General features: G+C 44.4%; 2 protein-coding genes across 2 annotated transcripts; one reads left to right on the top strand and one right to left on the bottom strand.

Moving 5' to 3' along the window:
* Positions 1–600: 600 nt before the first annotated feature.
* LOC145406062 (cytochrome P450 6a8-like) lies at positions 601–1,122 on the bottom strand. The gene has a single exon (XM_080277248.1). The coding sequence runs from the start codon at positions 1,120–1,122 to the stop codon at positions 601–603; it is 522 nt and encodes a 173-aa protein (XP_080133374.1).
* Positions 1,123–12,199: 11,077 nt separating this feature from the next.
* LOC145406061 (uncharacterized) lies at positions 12,200–13,081 on the top strand. Its single transcript, XM_080277247.1, has 2 exons — positions 12,200–12,793; positions 13,043–13,081. Exons 1-2 carry the CDS (start codon positions 12,200–12,202, stop codon positions 13,079–13,081), a joined length of 633 nt encoding a protein of 210 aa, XP_080133373.1.
* Positions 13,082–15,650: the final 2,569 nt, after the last annotated feature.

The following is a 15,650-nucleotide window of genomic DNA, read 5'->3' as shown; positions in this document are numbered from 1 at the left end:
GAGAGGTATATGAGAGTGGGGTGTGTGAGCCGGGGGGAGGGCAGCGAAATGGCGGGGGAAAGGGAGGCGATTTGTTAGTGGCTACCCCTTACGGGATTAAGGCGTCTGAGAATGGTTAGATAGATAGAAAATAGAGAGGTATGCAAAGTGTACATGATGTAAGAGAGAGAGAGAGAGAGAGAGAACCATCAACGATTTTGCGAAAGATAAAGGTGTGCAAAAACTTAGGAAATCAGCGTTTGTCTTGGGAGAGTTAGGGTGAACAAGAAGGCGTAATGACTACTGGCAACTGAAGGGCCAATAAGACAGTCATTCAGGTTTTATCAAGTCCCAATTTTCCTCACACTTCAAAATGCAGTCGTCAAATGTACTATCCAGGTACTTATGTGGTCCCTATTCCAGCTCTAAGTAGGAATAGGACAGAATAAAATAGACCTTGCCCAAAGATCACAGAACTGACCTGGGAATCGAACCAGGGGTCTCACTTTCATGGTCCTAATGTACTCCCGATTACATCACTTGCAATGCAGATGAAACTTTTACAGATATAGTATAGAAAAAAGACCTGTGAAGAGACAATTTAGTAATAAATGGCAAAGGTCAATCACCATGCTTAGGGGAGGCAGTGGTGGTGTCAGAGTCTTCAGCCTGCGCCTCTAGTGAAAGGTCAAGGAAATCTCCCCTCTTTTCCCCGGCTTGGCGGGCCCTGATGGTCGTCTCCGTGACAATTGGGAAGAACCCCACCTCCTCTAAGTCCTCCTTTAGGCTCAAAGCGTTGAACAGTCGTGGACAGTTCCTCATCATAAGAAGCCTCAGTACCAATTGAGGCGCTGCAGTAAAAAAAGAGTCTGCTTTTTGGACGAAAAGAGGGTTTTCCTGTGTGAGAGAGTTACACTTGATGCCAAAAGCACAAGATGCGATAGTGTCCATGCTGAACCGTCCAGCTTTGTCCTTCATGTTAACAGACGAATTCTTTTCTGCATCTTTAAGGCAGGACGATACAAATGTGTCAGCAATATCACACATAAGCGGGAACATCCTTTGCATCTTCCCGGTGGAGAATGCTGGGGACAGGACAGCACGCAAGTCCTTCCACTCCTGATCCCTCTTACTTCCCCGCATGTTACTCATGTAGCTGTCGGGTTGGTTCGCACGAAAGGGCCCCCTGTTCACGAAATTATTAGTCCTTTCCGAGTATGTTCTTGAGTATGCCCGGATCATACACCATCAGCACGGGACTGAAGCCATCATACAGGCCAAAGTAGGGCCTGTTCTTGTAGGCGTGGTATATCTGAAAAGAAGGAAAATAAAATAGTTTCAGCCCCAGTAAAGTATGATTGTTACTTAAGCTCACAAAAGTATTTATATAACATACCATACACCAGAAGCTTCCCTGGTAAGAGAAAAATAATCTTGATCAGTCTATCAGGACATAAGCAACTGTGATTAGTAACTTCATTTTTAGCTAAGACAATCCCCTGTAACTTATCATTTTTAAATACAGTTTCTTAACGTCGGCACCATAGAACAAGAATAGGACGATAGAGATACTACAAGGACATGACAGAACAGAGGTGCTGTCACTGAAAGCAGGCAGGATACAAAAGAGATATTAAGAAATGAGGTAACCATAAGTAAGAGCTGGGAACCTCCGCAATCACTTACGCAATCCGCGATTTCCGCAATAGTAGACTGCATTGTTTTAGTTGCGGAATTGCAATTGCGGCAAACTCGTCTGAAACTTGCTTTATTGATTAGCAGAAGTACTTCAGCTATCGCAATCCAGTGTGAAATCTTCCACATGGAGGTCGGTGTAGGTTAGTACAGGCTACAGCATGACTCAAGAATATCAAGCATGAACAGGATTCCCGGCCAGTAGCGGTGGCGGTTCAGGCGTCACTGTATCACTTAGCAGTAGGGATGGGCAATATAAGGAGAAATTATTTGATACGATAAGATACTGTATACTATAAGCCAGTGTGGCAGTAAATTTTATGGCACTGATAACTAATCATGCACAATGGTTCCACAATTTGACAGATGACGATCTTTAGGGCTAATCTACTGGTGATCACTGAAAAAATATATATATATATTTTTAATGGTCTTACTGAGTTTATTATCTCTAAGACTAAGTACATTTCTATAAATTATCTATTTAAGTTCCATGGATTACATTCTGTTGCTGGTCAGATGATTTTCCCGAGTGGCACATAGGCTGTTTCTTTTCCTTGTAATACTATTTTTGTAATAAAGGATATGATTCACATTATTATTATATTAGTACCGTGAGATTTTCATGGTATGCCCTAATTCTGATACAAAATAAATAGTGATGGATATACGCCTGAGTATACGTCAGTACCTTACAAAATTACGGTTCTGAAAAGATCATTGTAACGGGTAAGATTTCAGTAAATATACTAAAGTATTTGAGACAATTTTTAAAAATATAGATATCATAAATAGATTATAAATACAGTAGTTCATTATATTACCAATCGATTTTCCCCGTATTTGTGCACTTTGCATTGAAAATTGTGAAACAGGATTCCGGTTGCGGTATTGAGGTGGGGGAACTGCACATTCCAAATTTATTGCGGAATTGCGGTAGCAAAAGGTAAGGGTCAGAGGTTGCGGAATTGCAATTGCACAGGTTTATTTTAGATTGCGATGCCCAGCTCTGCCATAAATCATTTTATAAACCCTGTCTTTCACACTTTTCTCAACTCTGAGAAGGTAGTCAGCTGGTAAATTTAAAAAGGTTGGTGATTCAGATAGTTCTGTGAAAGACCAAATCGTTGGTGGCACGGGAACAGGTCAGCTTAACCAAATACCAAGTAAACTAAGTAATGGATTCAGTTCTCATTCTTACCCCTCTTAAATCCTGTATTGCCAAAAACTGGATGACTTTCTGAAAATTAAAGCTAGAAAAAAAACAAGAGGGAGAAAATAAAGAAAAGGCAATATAGACATTAATATGTTATAACACAATATATAATAGTTACAGGGATATAATAGTTATAGGCATTTATGTCATTGCACAATATGTAACACTAGCACATTATGTAATGTCTCCTGTTTAGGAAGATATACACATCCCCTAACCCAGAATGCAAGCACACAATGTATGACAAATACATTCCAGATGATCAAGAATTTTGTGATATATCAAAGACATGAGGTAACTGCTGAAAAGCAGTTAGTTCACGTGATGGAAATGTACCAGACATTAAACACATACATACCCACACACACGTCACCCAGCCGGAAACCAGCCAGTCATATATCCTGAGAAATCTGAGATGAGAGTCAGAGAGCCAGAGAGAACTAGAGAAGGCAGAAGGGGATTGGAGTGACGAAAGAAGGAAGCTTAGGAGATAGGGTAGAGTAGGAGGTTCACCGTCACGCTGACAATACGTGGGTCACGTCACTCTTTCCATCACATACCTGCATCACAATAAAAATCTCTTAACCCCATGGTGTCTATTCCTCACCTTCACTTACGATTCAAGATAGATGGAGGGACAACGAAAACAGAGAAATACCTACCTCAAGATAAAACCCACAACGAGCTCTCCAACGCCACAATACTTACTATTGGTATTAGCCCAGATTGCTGGTGACAGAGGTGCCTTGCCAGTCTACAACTACAATCCCAACTCCTAGCTATGATTATTATCTACACACACACACACACACACACACACACACACACACACACACACACACACACACACACACATACACAGACACACATACACACACACACACACACACACACACACATACACACACACACACACACACACACACACACACACACACACACACACACACACACACACACACACACACACACACACACACACACACACACACACACCACCGGATTTAAGTTGTGAACTTTTTATACTGCCATGTCTTTGCCTCTGTGTCTTAATATTGGGACACTCAAGCGTTGTGTGGCAGTATATGGTATTTATGACAGAGAGGCTGTTGATACGTGGTGGCAGCTATCATCCACTCACATGAGGTGGTGCTGCCTCCTTCTTCCTTCAACTTCATCATTCTTTTCTGCGTATGCCCTTCTCTCCTCTTATTCTTCCTTCAGTCGTGTCACATTATATTACTCATCCTTCCGCTCCAGGTGGCTCTACACTGAGTGACAAGCCTAATCGTTTCCTGTAAACTAGGAAATAATTTACAGAGTTTTGTGATAACCATATTACCACATAAGAGAGCGATATGGAGTCTACTATCATGCCCCTATTAACTGCGTGGAGTAACGCAAATGCGCCATCCATCCGAGAACCAATCCTCCACACTCTTCCCCGTGCCTTTCTGTGGTGAGAGGCTGTCTGCTGTAGGGGAAGATCAGTTCACTACACAGTTTGGCTCTGTAAGAGTGGTTACTTGTCTGTGGTTGATGGGTTTGCTCAGCTAGACAGCTAGGGGTTGTTTTTTATCAGTGGTTCATGAGAGGTCTAAGCCAAAATAACCCCTTCTGAGAAGAGATACCAAGTGCTTTTAGTTAATGTCTCACTTTGTCGAGGGCCAACCAGCGATTTTTAAAGGGTGACATGGACTACTGGAGGTGGCTGATGAAGGGGAGAGCGGGTGGGGACGGAACGCCACTGCTGGCCCAGAGGCTGTGACGCCATCTTGAGTATAATCATGCCGTCACCACCACCAGCACCAACGATAACCACGTCACAAGCATCGTGATCCTTTTACCTGGCAAGAAGAAAAACAAGAAAGCTTGAATAAAATGGCTGTCGAATACGTGATGATCATTTAAAACAGACTGTCAGTATTTACAAAGTCCTATCTGTCCCTAGTTTCTGACCCAGATCCACACACACACACACACACACACACACACACACACACACACACACACACACACACACACACAGCCAGTGAATTTACATGCCACAAGGTGAAGAAAATTAGAAAGCAGCAGGTCGTATTTATGGGTACCGAGTACACGAGGACAAACATTTAAAATCCAATTCTCTCTTACAGACTACAGGAGCCCATTGTTTAAATTATGCTTCACGTCTCTGTTTAATTTACCCGCCACTGCTCTGTTTAAATTACGCCACACGTCTCTGTTTTAGGTAAAGAAGAGGATAAAAGGAAAAACATGGAGGTTTCGCCTACCAATCGCAAGAAGGTCATTAAGGTAAGGAATTGTTAGAGTACGTAATCATGAGATCACCACATTGTCACCACCACCGCTCACGACACTGCCCATGCCCCAGCACTGTGAGGTGTTGACGTGCTAGAGAGGAGAGAGAGATGTGCATTTGTAGAGGCCTGCATTCACACACTCACAACACCAATAAAGGTGAAGTAAAAGAGTAACAGGGCTCAGAAAAGGAAATATTTTAGAATGTACTGAAAGAAATTGATGGCCAGCAAGGAAATTGAGTAATGACAGGAAAAGTACAGTCTTAAGCGGGTGGTTGACATGATATAGCAGTGGAGTGTACTATCTAAGGATCCTTTCTACAACACAGCTATTAAAAACAATATAGTCTTATTTCTTTAATATGGGTGGAAGAAACTTATACACTGAGGTGGTTTGGCCACGTGGAGAGAGAGAGAGAGGGAGAGAGGAACGAGAAGAGCGTTATGAGTGAGGTGATGGTGGGGGGGGGAGAGGAAGAGGAAGGCCGAGGATGAGATGGAAGGATGGAGTGGAGAAGTATAAGAGAGAGGGGGGTGTGATGGGACGGGAGGCCAGCGAAATGACAGGGCGACTTGAAGGCGAGTTGTTTGTGGCCACCCCTTACAGGATTAAGGCGTCTGGTTATAGATAGACGGATAGTAATGCTTACAAAATCGCCCATTTTTTACGCAAAACATTTCTTCAGGGCTATTGTAAACAGGGAACTAATTACCAAGGAATATGGGAGACTACGATACAGTAATAACATTAAAAGTGGCTTCGTTATGTGTTCGCCTTCTCATCCTCAACTGGCTATCTCAAAAGCTAAGTATTTTCCTTCCATCCATGTCGGGGAGAACACAGCCAAGACCTCATCATTATGAGATTAGTGTCACACCTTTATATCAGCGTTACACCTTTATGTCAGTTTCACATCTTTATGTCAGTGTCACACTGTTTTATTAGCATTACACCTTTATATCAGTGTCGCACCTTTATAGCAGTGTCACACTTTTATATCAGTGTCACACCTTTATATTAGCGTCACACCTTTATGTTAGTGTCACACGTTTATTTTGGTGTCACCTTTATATCAGTGTCACATCTTTATATCAGTATCACACTTTTATATCAGTGTCACGCTTTTATATTAGTGTCACCTTTATATTAGTGTCACATCTTTATATCAGTGTCACACCTGTATATCAGTGTCACACCTGTATATCAGTGTCACTCATTTATATCAAAGTCACACCTTTTACATAGCTCTGCATCATGTGATCATGAGAATTTACAATGTTTCGCTGTCACCATTTTACTTTGTCTTGCCGACCTCGGATGGAGGGACTGGTGGGTGAGGGAACATTCTTAATTTCATCTTCGACTCATAAAAAAAACACCACAGCTGTAGTTTTCCGTCATAAATGGAGGCGGAAAGACAAGTAGCAGTGTTGCTGTTTGCTCTCCTCTGTGTCCCATTTCACAAAGAGACTCTCACAGGGTTTTGCAGTGACAATAAATTTGTTTGAGATAACGGCGGAAGTGACTGGATGAGGTAGGTACGGAGATAAGCATGACAAGGGCTACATCACTTTGTGTGTGTGTGTGTGTGTGTGTGTGTGTGTGTGTGTGTGTGTGTGTGGCTCCATCTAACAGCAGGGCAGTTTGGTGTGGCGAGCATCTCTCGTGAAATAGACACGGGAATTTCAGTTTTGCGTTAATGAGTCGATGGATGCGCAGCCCGTAATTACTGATCACTCTGTTGATAGTTCCACATTTGTGCTTTCCCGTTAATGTTTCTGAGTCCCTTCCCTCCATGTAGGGGGGTTGTGGCTTAAGATGATGCTGTAGTCAGGATGAAGGAGGCATAATTGGTGTTACTCAGTCATGGCGGTTCAGTAGTCATTCACGAGCGATCATGACGTATTAGATTAAAAGTTATATGCACATCCACTTCGGTATCATTCAGGAGTCATCCATACTTCCCTCCCTAACGGTGATGTGGGTTTGTAAGTATCCCTGTTAGTACTGCACGAGGTTGTACTTACGCTGAGAGCCAGAGGGGGAGGTGGGCACTGTCCGCTGGGAGAGTCTGAGAATCACTGATGCGACACAAGACATTGTCACTGAGGTGTAACTGTGTGGCAACGTGGTGGTGAGGAGTGCCAGGGAGAGACGCACGGGGGGGGGGGAGTCACAGTTTAGGTTACAAGGCCAAGAATTGGGTGTGAAGGTGTGTGTGTGTGTGTGTAGTGTGGGGGATGGAAGGAGATGGAGGGATGGACTGGAGGAGGGGATGGCAAGGGGAGGTGGATGCAGTGAGGGTGGAAGAGATATAGTTGTATTGATGAGGAGGCGGGTGAACAGGAGGGAGGAGGGGGAAGCAGGAAGAAGAAAGGGTACATGGGGAGGGGGAACGGTGGGAGGGGGTGGGGGGGATTGCAAAAGGGTTCAACTGGGAGTTTGTAGTGGATAAGGATAAGAAGTGGAGGGGGGTGGGGAGGTAATGAGAGTGGAACAAGTAAGGAATGAGGTTGGAGAGAGGTAGTGGATGGGTTTAAGGGAAGAATGGGGTTTGGGACAGATTATGGGTTGGATGTACAGGGTGGGGGGAGGGGGGATGGTGGAGGGGGCTGGTTAGGGGAGGTGGGGGGGGGACAGTGGAAGGGAAATAGTGGATGACGGTGGAGAGGGTTGGAGAAAGGATGAGAGTGGGGAAGGGGTTGAGGATGTGAGATGAGGGGGTAGAGGGGAGAGTGGAGAGTAAGGGAGAAAATGGGAGTGGATGAGAAGGGGGAGAGAATGAGATTGGAAGGGGGAGGAGGAGGGGAGAGAATGATAGTGGTGGGGAGGAAAAATGGATGATACTGGGGGGAGGGGAAGGGGGAGGGGATGGGTGGTGTTGGGGAGGAGGGGGGAGTGCAGATTACAAAGTTCTTCTCACAGTGACTCTTGTATATAATTATCACGCCTCATATCTATACATTGAAATTATCAGTGTCATGCTTTAAACTAAAAGTTACAAGAATTTTTTTTTTATTATCAACGAACAAAAACAAGTTGTAATAATAATAATAATAATAATAAGAAGAAGAAGAAGAAGAAGAAGAAGAAGAAGAAAAAAAGAAGAAGAACTAAACAATAACAACAATATGATAATATTGGTAAAAGATTAATAATAATAATAATAATAATAATAATAATAACAATAATAATAATAATAATAATAATCAGGTAAATTCCTCCGCTCTAAAGGTCGGATCGTGGAATTTGGCGCCGCTCGCAAAACACATTATTTAAAGACCCAAACCTTTTTTATTCAACAGTGCTGTGACCTTGACCTCTATTGTCTACACGCCAAATTTCAGAAAGATAGGTCAACTCTTAGTATATTTTTGGAACTAAAAAAGTGCAAAAAACTGTACTAATCCTAAAAAAAGTGCTAAATATTGTACTGTACCTCAAAAAGTGCTAAAAATTGTATTCTGCCTCAAAAACTGCCAAAAATTTTCTTCCTCAAAATGTGCTAAAAAATTTTACTCTACCTCAAACAGCGCCAAAATTGTACTCTGCCTCAGAAAGTACTAAAAGCCGTACTCTACCACAAAAAGTGCTAAAAATTGTACTCTACCTCAAAATGTGCTAAAAATTGTACTCTACCTCAAAAAGTGCTAAAAATTGTACTCTACCACAAAAAGTGCTAAAAATTGTACTCTACCTCAAAATGTGCTAAAAATTGTACTCTACCTCAAAATGTGCTAAAAATTGTACTCTACCTCAAAAAGTGCTAAAAATTGTACTCTACCTCAAAATGTGCTAAAAATTGTACTCTACCTCAAAAAGTGCTAAAAATTGTACTCTACCTCAAAAAGTGCTAAAAATTGTACTCTACCTCAAAAAGTGCTAAAACGCTAAAAATTTTACTGTCTCAGAAAGTGTTAAAAATTGTACTCTACCTCAAGAGTGCTATAAATTGTACTCTATCTCTGAAGTGCTAAAATGATAAAAGTGTTATTAATTCGTGGAAAGTCGCCACGACCATCATCCGCTCACTTGATGTAGTGCTGCTTACTTCATCCTTAGCCTTTATCATGCTTTTTCTGTGCCTTCCCTCCTCTCTTCCTATTTCTCCCAGCTTTCCTGTCACTTCTCATTGCTTTTCTTTCCTTTACAGGTGGCTTTACATTGAGTGACAAGCAAAATGGTTTCCTGTAAGCCAAGAAACGATTTACATTGCTGGGCGGTAACCATATAACCAAACCATACGTGCTCCCTACGTGTCAGCAAGTGGGTTGGTGGAGGGTTAGTGCCCCTCCCCGTAAAACAAATAACTCAAAGTCAAATGGCCACCCCTTACGGGATTATGGCGTCTGGCAATAGATAGATAGTTAATAATTGCACTGTACCTCAAAGGTGCTAAAAGTCGTAACAGTGCTAAAAATTGTACCCTACTTCCTACGTAACACGTGTGGAGGTTTTGACTGGATTTCAATGATATAAATAATAAAAAATAAGCTTTGCCCTACAGTGGTTCTCTGCTGGGTCCACAAGTAATGATGTGCAGTAATTCTTTGTTGTATTCCATTATTGGTTGGAGCGTCTTAACCCACTAGGCCTCCTGGCGTCCGTTTGGTTATATGGTCAACACCCAGCGTAACGAATGGCTTCCTGACAGTAAGCCATTTAGTTTCCCAGTACAGGTACCTGAAGATAGCGCTACATCAGGTGAGTCGATGGTGGATGCCCTCGCCTACCACATCAGTAAGGGCTGCGCTGCATCAAGTGAGTAGTTGATTTATACCCTCGCCTACCACAGTAACAGCAGCACATCAGATGAGTGGATGGTGTATACTCTCGCCCACCAGAGCAACAGCAGCACGTCAGATGAGTAACGGTGTATACCTTTCCCTACCACATCAGTAAGAGCAGCGCTGCATCAGGCGAGTGGATCGCGGATGCCCTCACCCACCACTTCAATAAGGGCAGTGCTACATCAGATGAATGGATGGTGGGTGCCCTCAACTACCACATCATTAAGAGCAGCGCAACATCAAATGAGTGGAATGTGGGTGCCCTGACCTACTACATATAGTAAGAGCAGCACTACATGAAGTGAGTGGACTGTGGGTGCCCTCACCTACTACATATAGTAAGAGCAGCACTACATAGGCGATTGGATGGTGGGTGCTCTCACCTACTACTTATAGAAAGTGTACTGTTGCATCACGTGAATGGATGGTGAGTGCCCTTGCCTATTACAAATAGTAAGAGCAGCTCTACATGAAGTGAGTGGATGATGGGTGCCCTCGCCTACTACATATAGTAAGAGCAGCGCTACGTCAGGTGATTGGATGGTGGGTGCCCTCACCTAGTACATACAGTACCGGTATGATTACCGCTGCATCAGATGAATGGATGGTCGGTGCCCTCGCCTGCTACATATAATGACAGCAGTGCTACATCAAGTGAATGGATGGTGGGTAGGGTAATAATTCATCGTCGGACTATGGTAGCTAAACAGAAGCAGCAAACGAGTGGATGAACCTGGTTAAGCCAGCTCGTAATGCCTCTTCCTTAGCTAGAGGCAGGAGATATGGAAAGCGAGAAAAAGAAAGAGGTGGGGATAGAAGCACTGTAGTGTGAGTGAGAGAGAGCAAGAGACAGCAAGAGGGATGATTGACGCCGGAAGAGGAGGAAGTCGAGGCAAGGTAAGAGTGAGGAGGAAAACAGGCCTGCAGGGAATACCGCAGGGTACATCGTGGGGTCGTGAATGGAAGAGAGTTGAGACGCATGTTTTTTTTTTGTTTTTTTTACGAAAAAGAAGGAACCAAAGGCCACGAGCCCGCAATAACTGTTCTTTCCATGAGAAAAACAAAATACAAGAGAGAGCCAAATTCAAGATCCGTTTATTTCGAAATGCCTGGACACACTGCGTTTGAAAGACTGGAGATCATAGGAAGCAGGAAATACAGACAGAGAGAGACAGTTCCAGAGTTGACCTGTTGCATAAATGAAGGACTGGGATTAACGGTTAACTCTTGCATTAGAGAGTTGGACAGAAGAGGGATGAGAGTTTGCTGCTAGACGGGTGGTACGCGCCTGTCGAAGAGGTGGAGAAATGCATGCAGACAGTTCAGAGGATCAGTGACCATTGAAGTAGCGACAGAAAAAAGATAAAGATGGAACAGTGCGGCGAAGAGACAGAGGTTGTAGGGAGTCAGTAAGAGGAGGAGAGTTAATGAGACGAAAAGCCTTTGACTCCACCCTATTGAGAAGAGCTGTATGTGGGGAACCTCCCCACACATGAGAGTTGTTCTCCACACAGGGGAGGATGAGGGAAAGACTAAGAAAAGACTATAGACCAGGTAAGAGGAGTTAACTGTAAAGCTGTACACCTTAGCTCTACGGGTGTTATTTCCACTTGTTTGGTTTGATATAATATTTCCTTGACCTGGAGTTCTTTCCTCCTTAATATTATTACTCTTTCTACACTGCCACGTAAATGAGTTTTCCCTCCACCACTCATGGAATATACCATAATTCTCTCTCTCTCTCTCTCTCTCTCTCCCTTTGTGTGTATGTGTGTGTGTGTCCTCTGTCAATTCTTTGCTAATCTTCTATACATTATCTGGTCTCCGAACCATCACAGACTTGGATATTAATAAATGGGACTAGAGCTATCCCAACCCAATAAAAATAACACTTAGGCATGAGACATCTGCCGTGTGTGTGGTTCTTTGCAACAGACTAAATATGTGGTTCCGCCCATTCCGTGAGCAGGTGGGAGCTCTGAGCAAGCGCGGGTGTATTGAGCACATCGTCGCATTACGTCTTCTCACTGACATGGCGCGCCGGAAAAAGTGTAAACGATTTATAACCTTTTTTGATTTTAGTAAAGCTTATGATCTGGTCCCTCGTAACAAACTATTTATGATTTTAAAGCGTATGGGTTGTGGGTTGGTAATGTTGGCTGCATTGGTGGCTAGGTGTAGTGTCACGAAGTCGGTGATAGGGGGAGCCATCATGACTGCCACGCTTGGGGTCCGGCAGGGCTCACCCACGTCTTGCCTTCTCTTCATAATGTTTATGAATGAGCTCATTAGGATGCTCAAGCAGGGGTGCACGCCTGACGGGTTCCTGGGCTGGCTCCATACTCTAGTTTTAATGGATGATACAGTATTGTTATCCACGACCAGGGGGGACATGATGAAGAAACTTAGGATATTGCATACCTTTTGTAAAGATCATGGCATGATTACCAATGAATCAAAGACGAAGTTTTTTGTCATTAGCAGCACAGAGGAGGAGGCAGAGCCGTTGCGGGTGGATGGACTGGTTATTGCCCTCTGCACTTCATACGTGTACCTGGGGTCGCCCTTCACCAGCGACGGATCTGCTTCGTCCGCGCTCAAGTTACATGCAAAGAGCAAATTATGTCACGTGCTCAAGTTCGTATCTTTTGTTAGAAAGAACAATGACGTGCCTTTTGTGGTGAAGCGAAGGGTATTCGATGCGGCGTTGATGTCTTCGTTACTTTATGGCTGCGAGTCATGGGTGGGAGCCGACCTAAAACCTATCATTAAGCTTTATAATTGGGCCCTTAAGCAACTCTTGGGAGTGAGAAAGGCTACCCCGAATGATGTTTGTTTTACCCTTCGTTACCCGACTTGGTTAGACTTAAGCAACATAAATTTTACTCCAAAATGGTATCAGAGAGATCCAGTCTGGCAGATGATCCCTTGATTTTTGCCGTTGATATTGTCGCTAGAGGTAATACTGGGATGAGCAGGACGATTAGAGGGTTCATAGATACGAACGTGCCAGATATGAGTGCTCTCATGCAGAATGTGTATGCACGTATCACAGTGTCCAGTGGTTCAAGGTGTGCAGTGTACCGTAGCTTGAACCCCAACTTTACACTCCACAGTATATACAAGGACCGTCATACGGTGAACGATCGCTTTAGAGTGGCTTTCACCCGTTTCCGTGTGTCGGGTCCACTTCCTCCAGAGCAGCGATGGCAGCAACACCTGTTCTTCCCACGCCTTCTACACCCGCCTCGGCCTTCGACCCGTTGAGGGGGGCCACCACAGACAGGGAGCAGTCACCACGAGCCGTTACCATCACGGGGACTGTGAAGTGGTACAACGTGAAGGCGGGGTACGGATTCATCTGGCGCCAGGACACCGGCGCCGATGTATTCGTGCACCGCCTGGGGATCGTTGCACCTGCTTCACCACGTCTTCAGCGCTCGTTAGGCGAGGGCGAGACGGTGGTGTTCACTCTCCACCAGACACCGAAGGGTCCTGAGGCCAAGGACGTCACCGGGCCGGGGGGTGCACCCGTGCAGGGCTCTGCCCATGCACGGTGGCGCCCCTCGACCCGAGGGCGCCGGCCCGGGGATCGTCGATGTACTGGGGAGATTGACACCATCGCCAGCATGTGCATCGCGACGGCGAGTGCTTTCTGTGGCGGTGACAAGGATGCGTTGCTTATTCTCCTCCCCCAGATCTTTGAGGAGAATGGCCTTCCGCGCCTTGTCATCCCCCGGAGCTTCGCCCGTGGTGCACGGCCAGCCCCTCGTCAGGAGCATCGTGCCCCTAAGCTGCAGCCCTCCCTACCCCGCAGAACACCACGGAAGAGGCTGCAGCTCGATGCTCCTTTGAACAACACGACTGCCTCTATCGCCACCAACCCTGCTCAGCCTATGGAGACCTCTGACAATGCTGACAACCATGGGAAGCCTTCTACACCCCAGCCCCAGCGCGCAGCCGACCAGCCCAGCCACCAAACTACCACCACGCCACCCTGTGCTTCTCCACCGACACCCAGGAGAGCACAGAGGAAGCGCAAGGCCACCGAGACTGACACCTCCCAGGCAGCTTCTTCCGGATCGACGCCACCGACAGACGACCCACGTACTGACGCTGACCCCACAACTGACATCAACGACTTCAACGACAAGCTCAACGACTACTTAGCCAATAACACCGACCAGTTTGTTACCAAAGTCCAAAAGAACCTCCAGCAAAGCCGGAACATGGACCTACTCAACTCTCTTACTCAGCAGTTTCCTCTGGACCACCGTTAATTCCGACAATCCACTGACTGGGCTAATGTATGGCCCGGCCTGCACTACGGGTGCAGGAAATCTTAGGAAAGGAAAGGAAAGTGTTGGGTCACAGTTTGTGTACTGAGACTGGACGATGGAATAGGCGGGGACGGGGTTGTTTACCATTGGAAGAGCGTCTGTGCGTATGTGGAGAGGTTCAGACAGAAAGGCACGTTGTGGAGAGTTGTCCTGTCACGAGCGATATTAGGCAAAATGCAGGCTTGACTTGGGTACAAGAGCTCTTCAGTGGTAAGTACGCAAATGATGTTGCATGTAAAATTGTTTACGACATTCTTAAATTATACCCATAGAGCGTACGTATATTTGTTGGTTCCTGGCATGACGATGACCGACCCCATTTTCATTTTCTTCGTTTCTTGTTCAAGTTAGTTTGTGGACTGCCGAATGAATTTCCGTTTTAATAGTTCACATTTTATTTACTATATACGTTGATATATTTTTTTCTTAATGTAAAGACAAATGAAACTGTGGTCAGTAAACTATCTATCATTCTATCTATCTATCAATCTGTGTGTGTGTGTGTGTGTGTGTGTGTGTGTGTGTGTGTGTGTGTGTGTGTGTGTGTGTGTAAATGTCCTTAAAATATCATATATTCTAGAAAGACTTGTTTTGTGCCTATCGAGCATTGGGCCGAAGCCCCTGGTCAGTAAGGCAAATATGTATATGTATAAACATGGACATCATATACATAAAGGAGCGTTGTGGTGTGGATGTGGATGTGATAGGCAGCGTTAGGAGGAATACACTGAGGTGGTTTGGCCATGTGGAGAGGATGGAGGGTGAAAGACTGGCGAAGAGAGTGTATGTGAGTGAGGTGGAAGGGGGGAGAGGGAGGGGGAGGCCGAGGATAAGATGAAGGGATGGGGTGGACAGGTATATGAGAGAGGGGGGCGTGAGTTGGGAGCAGGGCAGTGAAATCGCGGGGGACAGGGCGACGTGGAGGCGATTTGTTTGTGGCCACCCCGAACCGGATTGAGGCGTCTGGCAATAGATTAATAGATAGATCATATATATATATATATATATATATATATATATATATATATATATATATATATATATATATATATATATATATATATTTTAAAGTATTTTTAATGTATGTTAATTTTATTTATTTCTTAATTTTTTTTTTAACATTACATTATTTTTCAGAAAAAATACCAACTCTAAAAACCCTAATACTAATAACCTAACGGACAAATCGTTAACCTTTACTAAATCCTAAAGATACATATAGCTAAACCTTCACTAATGGTAAATTACCTCGATCAAGAGAACACCATCGACTGCAGATACGTAATGCCTTTCTACATTACATACCTGCACTCATCACCTGCT

Source organism: Coenobita brevimanus, chromosome 69, assembly GCF_032717465.1.
Source record: "Coenobita brevimanus isolate Jiangsu-jjx chromosome 69, ASM3271746v2, whole genome shotgun sequence".
In the NCBI taxonomy this organism is placed as follows: Eukaryota; Metazoa; Arthropoda; class Malacostraca; order Decapoda; family Coenobitidae; genus Coenobita; species Coenobita brevimanus.
Note: the sequence above shows the minus strand (reverse complement) of the source record. Positions and strands in the feature narration are given on the sequence as shown.

Bases quoted from the DNA above. Each gene is read 5' to 3' on its own strand.
- LOC145406062 (XM_080277248.1), bottom strand. From the start codon at position 1,122: ATGCGGGGAAGTAAGAGGGATCAGGAGTGGAAGGACTTGCGTGCTGTC.
- LOC145406061 (XM_080277247.1), top strand. From the start codon at position 12,200: ATGACTGCCACGCTTGGGGTCCGGCAGGGCTCACCCACGTCTTGCCTT. The intron at 12,794-13,042 runs GTGAGAAAGGCT...CACGTATCACAG, and splicing joins CCCTTAAGCAACTCTTGGGA to TGTCCAGTGGTTCAAGGTGT.